At 42.2% G+C, this 9,807-nt stretch overlaps 1 protein-coding gene across 1 annotated transcript in view; it reads left to right on the top strand.

Annotated features, from left to right (window-relative positions):
* The first annotated feature begins 575 nt into the window (after positions 1 to 575).
* Positions 576 to 9,807, top strand: part of EDTP (Egg-derived tyrosine phosphatase) — a 326,043-nt gene continuing 316,811 nt past the window's right edge. Inside the window, exon 1 of the mRNA XM_071663269.1 lies at positions 576 to 1,195. Coding sequence (XP_071519370.1) covers positions 1,100 to 1,195 — 96 coding nt within the window. The 5' untranslated portion in view covers positions 576 to 1,099. The remainder of the gene's footprint in view (positions 1,196 to 9,807) is intronic.

Below are 9,807 nucleotides of genomic sequence, written 5' to 3'. Positions count from 1 at the left end.
CGAGCAAAGTCCAAATAACCAACTATTACATTGGAAAAGGCCATAAATGAAGCGACAGTGGGTAGGCTCAAGGATTTATTTTCAACACTTAAAGGAGGTGTTAAAGCCTTTTCGAGCGGTGGCTTGAATGACGTTGACGGCCTGAATGTCCTTGGCAGTCGATAGGCCTAAATCGAAATAAACAATGAACCTCACGGCCACTTTTCATCACCATAAAAAAGTAATTGAATTGCAGTATATATATATATATATATATATATATATATATATATATATATATATATATATATATATATATATATATCACAAAACACTATTTACTGCAGATCTTGTTAATTCACCTACGGGAAAGAGGAAAAATACTCGGGATTCCGCACAATGGTCATGGAAAAGCTATCAAATACCAGTGATAAACCATGGAAATGTGCAGGGCTATATTCCTATTACTGAAATAGCACTGATCATCACGAATACCACATGGAATGGCTCCACAACGAAATAAGAGAGCTGTAACAAACCTGTTGAATCTAGCGGTATCTTAAACAAATGGATTGGTAACACTAGTCGTGTTGTTTACACACGAAGAGCATCCAGGAGGCACCGTTTGCTTCATGAATCAATGAAGTGTGATCAGTGATGAAGAAGCATCACAAGTAATTCACGAGGCAATAATGATCAATACGACCATTTTGAAGACACATGTTAGTGCTGTGTAATGGGAAAAACAAGTCGAAATAGGAGTCGTGTCACATTTTCCCGCCAGCGAGTACGTCCCGTGACCGCCAGGGGTTACCAGTAAATGGAACATCTTAACAATTTTGATAAAAGTTCTTATCTGTCTTGCCGTATCGATAATTCATTGAAATTAGGTTATTGGAATTTAATCTATATTTAGGGGTGTGTATTTTGTGCAGAATGGGGATAATGGTTAAGGTGTGGAAAGGATGCTTGTAAATGGAGGAAGATGTAGGCTCGCCACACGTCTGTTTACGGTGAGCAGCTGGTCGGTGGTGTAACTGGTATTGCGTCGGGACAACTGACGACGATGACCGCGAGAAAGCGACGTCATTAGCCTTTCGACCAACCGAACATTCCAGTCATGGAGAAAACGACACAGATACGGCCGAAGGATATTGAAGAACTCCTTACTTACTTCGGGAAGAACACATACAGGGCAAGAGAAAGTTGTGTCAGGGTGAGTGGACTCCAACATGTGGCATGTTGGCAAGGGTGGGCGGTGCCACTTCACCAGGAAAAATAAAGTTCAGACTCGTTCTAGGCTTGTAGTTTCATCCGTTGTCACGTCAGGAGCAAGTTTTGTACATTCAGCAATGATATTTTGTCAAGTTGATATACTGATTGTTAATGATTGTGTATGATAATCAAGCTAAAGTTCTAATACTTGGAATTTTTTGCTGAAAGATTATAGACATTTAAGAGACGTTTTAGTGAATGATCTCCCTTTCCATTAGGAAGTAAGCTGGGGTGTAGGTGATTATAGATCTTGAATTGACTCTGAAATATTGATTCAAGTGCAATACTTTTCACTAGTTTAGAATATTTGGTTATTATTTTGCTGAAAGATTTGTTGTTGCTAACATAGGTCGGTCACATGGTAGTATGGCAATATTTAGTACTGGATTCATCAGTTTTCTGCTTTGACTTAAAACTATTGTATATGTTTGGGTTATTGTTGAGTGTTATTTGCATCACATGGCTAGGAAGGTAGAACTCCTTTAGGAGTTGTTAGGTTCACTGCTTTGTCTTTTAGTTTGATGCTTTAATTGTATTTAAGTATGATGGCAGAAAAGAGCTTCTGAGAACTCCCATAAGACTAAATGAATTTAAGATTATTGTTTAGAATTTTTCATGTGCATTATATTTGCAAAAATTTTGATAGTAAAGGAAAATGCTATAAATGCATAGGAGAAAGGGAACCAAGAAGTAAACATTCATAGGATATTCCTTGATCCACTGTCAAGAAAAGTTAAGCCCTTCATTGTGATTGGCTTTCAACATCCAGGCCCCACTGAACTTTCCATGGTTTACCCCAGATGCTTCACATGCCCTGGTTCAATCCATTGACAGCACGTCGACCCCAGTATACCATATCGTTCCAATTCACTCTATTCCTTGCACGCCATGTTCAGGCCCCGATCACTCAAAATCTTTTTCACTCCATCTTTCTACCTCCAATTTGGTCTCCCACTTCTCCTTGTTCCTTCCACCTCTGACACATGTATCCTCTTGGTCAATCTTTCCTCACTCATTCTCTCCATGTTACCAAACCATTTGAAAACACCCTCTTCTGCTCTCTCAACCACACTCTTATTACCACCACACATCTCTCTTACCCTATTATTTCTTACTCGATCAAACCACCTCACACCACAGATTGTCCTCAAACATCTCATTTCCAGCACATCCACCCTCCTCCACACAACTCCATCTATAGCCCACGCCTCGCAACCATATAGCATTGTTGGAACCACTATTTCTTCAAACATACCCATTTTTGCTCTCCGAGATAATATTCTCGACTTCCACACATTCTTCAAGGCTCCCAGAACTTTCGCCCCCTCCCTCACCCTATGATTCACTTCCGCTTCCATGGTTCCATCCACTGCCAAATCCACTCCCAGATATTAAAACACTTCACTTCCTCCAGTTTTTCTTCATTCAAACTTACCTCCCAATTGACTTGTCCCTCAACCCAAATGTACCTAATAACCTTGCTCTTTTTCACATTTACTCTCAGCTTTCTTCTTTCACACTTTACCAAACTCAGTCACCAGCTTCTGCAGTTTCTCACACGAATCAGCCACCAGCGCTGTATCAGCAGTGAACAACAACTGACTCACTTCCCAAGCTCTCTCATCCACAACAGACTGCATACTTGCCCCTCTTTCCAAAACTTTTGCATTCACCTCCCTAACAACCCCATCCATAAACAAAATAAACAACCATGGAGACATCACACACCCCTGCCGCAAACCTACATTCACTGAGGACCAATCACTGTCCTCTCTTCCTACACGTACACATGCCTTACATTCTCGATAAAAACTTTTCACTGCTTCTAAGAACTTGCCTCCCACACCACATATTCTTAATGCCTTCCACAGAGCATCTCTGTCAACTCTTATCATATGCCTTCTCCAGATCCATAAATGCTACATACAAATCCATTTGCTTTTCTAAGTATTTCTCACATACATTCTTCAAAGCAAACGCCTGATCCACACATCCTCTACCGCTTCTGAAACCACACTGCTCTTCCCCAACCTGATGCTCTTTACATGCCTTCACCCTCTCAGTCAATACCCTCCCATATAATTTCCCAGGAATACTCAACAAACTTATACCTCTGTAATTTGAGCACTCATTTTTATCCTCTTTGCCTTTGTACAATGGCGCTATCCAAGCATTCCGCCAATCCTTAGGCACCTCACCATGAGTCTTACATACATTAAATAACCTTACCAACCAGTCAACAATACAGTCACCCCCTTTTTTGATAAATTCCATAAATTCCACTGCAATACCATCCAAACCCGCTGCCTTGCCGGCTTTCATCTTCCGCAAAGCTTTTACTACCTCTTCTCTGTTTACCAAATCATTCTCCCTAACTCTCATACTTTGCACACCACCTCAACCAAACCACCCTATATCTGCCACTCTATCATCAACCACATTCAACAAACGTTCAAAATACTCACTCCATCTCATTCTCACATCACCACTACTTTTTATCACCTCCCCATTAGCCCTAATCACTGAAGTTCCCATTTGTTCCCTTGTCTTACGCACTTTATTTACCTCCTTCCAAAACATCTTTTTATTCTCCCTAAAATTTAATGATACTCTCTCACCCCAACTCTCATTTGCCCTCTTTTTCACCTCTTGCACCTATCTCTTGACCTCCTGCCTCTTTCTTTTATACATCTCCCACTCATTTGTATTCTTTCCCTGCAAAAATCGTCCAAATGCCTCTCTCTTCTCTTTCACTAATAATCTTACTTCCTCATCCCACCACTCACTACCCTTTCTAATCTGCCCACCCCCACGCTTCTCATGCCACAAGCATCTTTTGCGCAAGCCATCACTGCTTCCCTAAATACATCCCATTCCTCCCCCACTCCCCTTATGTCCTTTGTTCTCACCTTTCTCTATTCTGTACTGTCTCTCCTGGTACTTCCTCACACAAGTCTCCTTCCCAAGCTCACTTACTCTTGCCACTCCTTTCACCCCAACGTTCTCGCTTCTTTTCTGAAAACCTCTACAAATCTTCACCTTCGCCTCCACAAGATAATGATCAGACATGCCTCCAGTTGCACCTCTCAGCACATTAACATCCAAAAGTCTCTCTCGCGCGTCTATCAATTAACATGTAATCCAATAACGCTCTCTGGCCATCTCTTCTACTTGCATACGTATACTTATGTATATCTTTAAACCAGATATTCCCAATCACCAGTCCTTTTTCAGCACATAAATCTACATGCTCTTCACCATTTCCATTTACAACACTGAACATCCCATGTACACCAATTATTCACTCAAATGCCACATTACTCACCTTTGCATTCAATTCACCCATCACTATAACCCGGTCTCATGCATCAAAACTACTAACACACACACTCAGCTGCTCCCAAAACACTTGCCTCTCATGATCTTTCTTCTCATGCCCAGGTGCATATGCACCAATAATCACCCATCTCTCTCCATCCACTTTCAGTTTTACCCATATCAATCTAGAGTTTGCTTTCTTACTCTCTATCACAAACTCCCACCACTCCCGTTTCAGAAGTAGTGCTACTCCTTCCTTTGCTCTTGTCCTCTCACAAACCCCTGACTTTACTCCCAAGACATTCCCAAACCACTCTTCCCCTTTACTCTTTAGCTTCATTTTACTCAGAGCCAAAACGTTTTATCCAGGTTCCTTTTCTCAAACATATTACCTATCTCTCCTTTTTTCTCATCTTTGTTGCATCCACATATATTTAGACACCCCAATCTGAGCCTTCGAGGAGGATGAGCACTCTCCGCGTGACTCCTTCTTCTGTTTCCCCGTTTAGAAAGTTAAAATACAAGGAGGGGAGAGTTTCCAGTCCCCCCCCACTCCCATCCCCTTTAGTCACCTTTTACAACATATATATATATCCCCTTTTAGAAAGTAAGTGTGAATATGTACATGTGTATATATGTATCTGTCTGTTTATGTATATGTATGTATACGTTGAAATGTATAGGTCTGTATATGTGCATGTGTGGGCGTTTATGTATATACATGTGTATGTGAGTGGGTTGGGCCATTCTTTCATTTGTTTTCTCTTGTTACTTCGCTAACACGGGAGACAGCTACCTTTATTTATTCCTGTTGCCACCCTCCCACACATAAAATAGCATCCCCCCTTCCCCTGTGAGGTAGCACTAGGAAAGGACAAATGGCCACATTTTTTTCACACTCATCTCTAGCTGTTATGTGTAATGCACTAAAACCACAGCTCCCTTTCCACATCCAGGCCCCACAAAACTTTCCATGGTTTACCTTAGACACTTCACATGCCCTGGTTCAATCCATTGACAGCACGTCGACCTTGGTATACCAACTCGTTCCAATTCACTCTATTCTTTGCGTGCCTTTCACCCCCCTGTATCCTCAGGCCACGATCACTCAAAATCTTTATCACTCCATCCTTCCACCTCCAGTTTGGTCTCCCACTTCTCCTCGTTCCCTCCACCTCTGACACATATATTCTCTTTGTCAATCTTTCCACACTCGTTCTCTATCTGACCAAACTATTTCAATACACCCTCTTCTACTCTCTCAACCTCACTCTTTTTATTACCACACATCTCTCTCACCCTTTCATTACTTACTTGATCACACCACCTCACACCACATCCTCAAACATCTCATTTCCAACACATCCACCTTCCTCCACATAACCCTATCATAGCCCATGCCTCACAACTATTTAACATTGTTGTAACCACTATTCTTTCAAACATACCCATTTTTCCTCTCTGAGATAACCTTCCTGCCTTTTACACAGTCTTCAGTGCTCCCAGCAACTTCGCTTCCTCCCCCATCCTGTTACTCACTTCCGCTTCCATGGTTCCATCCGCTGCCAAATCCACTCTCAGATATCTAAAACATTTCACTTCCTCCAGTTTTTCTCCATTGAAACTTGCCTCCCAATTTGCTTGTCCCTAAACCCTACTGAACCTAATAACCTTGCTCTTATTCACATTTACTCTCAGCTTTCTTCTTTCACACAATTTACCAAACTCAGTCACAAGCCTCTGTAGTTTCTCACCCGAATCAGCCACCAGCGCTGTATCATCAGCGAACAGCAACTAACTCACTTCTCAAGCCCTTTCATCCACAACAGACTGCATACTTGCCCCTTTCTCCAAAACTCTTGCATTCACCTCCTTAACCACCCCATCCATAAACATATTAAACAACCCCAGAGACATCATGCATCCCAGCCGCAAACTGACATTCACTGGGAACCAATCGCTTTCCTCTCTTCCTACTCGTACACATACCTTACATCCTTGATAAAAACTTTTCACTGCTTCTAGCAACTTATCTCCCACACCATATATTCTTAATACCTTCCACAGAGCATCTCTATCAACTCTCTCATATGCCTTCCATGAATGCTACATACGTATCGTTTTGTTTTTCTAAGTATTTCTCGTTGATTCTTCAAAGGAAACACCTGATCCACACTTCCTCTACCACTTCTGAAACCACACTGCTCTTCCCCAGTCTGATGCTCTATATATGCCTTTACCCTCTCAATTAGTACCCTCCCACATAATATTCCAGGAATACTCAACAAACTTATACCTCTGTAATTTGAACTTGCCTTTATCCTTTTTGCCTTTGTACCGTGGCACTATGCATACATTCTGCTAATCCTCAGGCACTTCACCATGAACCATACATACAATGAATATCCTCACCAACCAGTCACCTTTCTAAAAGGGGAAACAGAAGGAGGGGTCATGTGGGGAATGCTCATCCTCCTCGAAGGCTCAGATTGAGGTGTCTAAATGTGTGTGGATGTAACCAAGATGAGAAAAAAGGAGAGATAGGTAGTATGTTTGTGGAAAGGAGCGTGAATGTTTTGGCTCTGTGTGAAATGAAGCTCAAGGGTGAAGGGTGTTTTGGGAAAGTCTTGGGAGTAAAGTCAAGGGTTGGTGAAATGACAAGAGCAAAGGAATGAGTAGCATTCCTCCTGAAACAGGAGTTGTGGGAGTATGTGATTGAGTGTAAGATAAACTCTAGATCAATGTGGGTAAAACTGAAAGTGGATGGAGAAATATAGGTAATTATAGGTGCCTGTAGGGGGTGACTGTATTGTTGACTGGTTGGTGAGGTTATTTAATGTATGTATGATTCATGGTGAGGTGCCTAAGGATTGGCGGAATGCGTGCATAGTGCCATTATACAAAGGCAAAGGGGATAAGAGTGAGTGCTCAGATTACAGAAGTATAAGTTTGTTGAGAATTCTTGGTAAATTATATGGGAGGGTATTGATTGAGAGGGTGAAGGCATGTACAGAGCATCAGATTGGGGAAGAGCAGTGTGGTTTCAGAAGTGGTAGAGGATGTGTGGATCAGGTGTTTGCTTTGAAGAATGTATGTGAGAAATAGAAAAGCAAATGGATTTGTATGTAGCATTTATGGATCTGGAGAAGGCATATGATAGAGTTGATAGAGATGCTCTGTGGAAGGTACTAAGAATATATGGTGTGGGAGGCAAGTTGTTAGAAGCAGTGAAAAGTTTTTATCGATGATGTAAGTCATGTGTACGTGTAGGAAGAGAGGAAAGTGATTGGTTCTCAGTGAATGTAGGTTTGCGGCAGGGGTGTGTGATGTCTCCATGGTTGTTTAATTTGTTTATAGATGGGGTTTTTAGGGAGGTGAATGCAAGAGTTTTGGAAAGAGGGGCAAGTATGATGTCTGTTGGGGATGAGAGAGCTTGGGAAGTGAGTCAGTTGTTGTTCGCTGATGATACAGCGCTGGTGGCTGATTCATGTGAGAAACTGCAGAAGCTGGTGACTGAGTTTGGTAAAGTGTGTGAAAGAAGAAAGTTAAGAGTAAATGTGAATAAGAGCAAGGTTATTAGGTACAGTAGGGTTGAGGGTCAAGTCAATTTGGAGGTAAGTTTGAATGGAGAAAAACTGGAGGAAGTGAAGTGTTTTAGATATCTTGGAGTGGATCTGGCAGCGGATGGAACCATGGAAGCGGAAGTGAATCATAGGGTGGGGGAGGGGGCGAAAATCCTGGGAGCTTTGAAGAATGTGTGGAAGTCGAGAACATTATCTCGGAAAGCAAAAATGGGTATGTTTGAAGGAATAGTGGTTCCAACAATGTTGTATGGTTGCAAGGCGTGGGCTATGGATAGAGATTTGCGCAGGAGGGTGGATGTGCTGGAAATGAGATGTTTGAGGACAATATGTGGTGTGAGGTGGTTTGATCGAGTAAGTAATGTAAGGGTAAGAGAGATGTGTGGAAATAAAAAGAGCGTGGTTGAGAGAGCCGAAGAGGGTGTTCTGAAATGGTTTGGGTACATGGAGAGAATGAGTGAGGAAAGATTGACCAAGAGGATATATGTGTCGGAGGTGGAGGGAACGAGAAGTGGGAGACCAAATTGGAGGTGGAAAGATAGAGTGAAAAAGATTTTGAGTGACCGGGGCCTGAACATGCAGGAGGGTGAAAGGCATGCAAGGAATAGAGTGAATTGGAACGATGTGGTATACCGGGGTCGAAGTGCTGTCAATGGATTGTATCAGGGCATGTGAAGCGTCTGGGGTAAACCATGGAAAGTTGTGTGGGGCCTGGATGTGGAAAGGGAGCTTAGGTTTCGGGCATTATTGCATGACAGCTAGAGACTGAGTGTGAACGAATGGGGCCTTTGTTGTCTTTTCCTGGCGCTACCTCGCACACATGAGGGGGAAGTTATTCCATGTGTGGCGAGGTGGCGATGGGAATGAATAAAGGCAGACTGTTTGAATTGTGTGCATGTGTATATATGTAGGTGTCTGTGTGTGTATTTATATGTGTACATTGAGATGTATGGGTATGTATATTTGCGTGTGTGGACATGTATGTATATACATGTGTATGGGGGTGGGTTGGGCCATTTCTTTCGTCTGTTTCCTTGCGCTACCTCGCAAACGTGGGAGACAGCGACAAAGCAAAATAAATAGATGAATAAAATAGGTGCCTATGCTCCTGGTCATGAGAAGAAAGATCATGAGAGGAAAGTGTTTCGGGAGCAGCAGAGTGAGTGTGTTAGCAACTTTGATGCACGAGACCGGGTTATAGTGTTCGGTGATTTGAATGCAAGGTGAGTAATATGGCAGTTGATTGTACAAATGGTGTACATGGGGTGTTCAGTGTTGTAAATGGAAATGGTGAAGAGCTTGTGGATTTGTGTGCTGAAAAAGGACTGGTGATTGGAAATACCTCGTTTAAAAAGATGTATACATAAGTATACATATGTAGGTAGGAGAGATGGCCAGAGAGCGTTATTGGATTACATGTTAATTGATAGGCGCATGAAAGAGAGAGTTTAGGATGTTGATGTGCTGAGAGGTGCAACTGGAGGGATGTCTGATCATTATCTTGTAGAGGCAAAGGTGAAGATTTGTAGAGGTTTTCAGAAAAGAAGAGAGAATGCTGGGGTGAAGAGAGTGATGAGAGTAAGTGAGCTTGGGAAGGAGACTTGTTTGAGGAAGTAACAGGAGAGGTTGAGTGCAGAATGGAAAAAGGTGTGGG

This window comes from Panulirus ornatus, chromosome 7 (assembly GCF_036320965.1).
Source record: "Panulirus ornatus isolate Po-2019 chromosome 7, ASM3632096v1, whole genome shotgun sequence".
NCBI lineage: Eukaryota > Metazoa > Arthropoda > Malacostraca > Decapoda > Palinuridae > Panulirus > Panulirus ornatus.
This window is presented reverse-complemented; position numbering and strand designations above follow the sequence as displayed.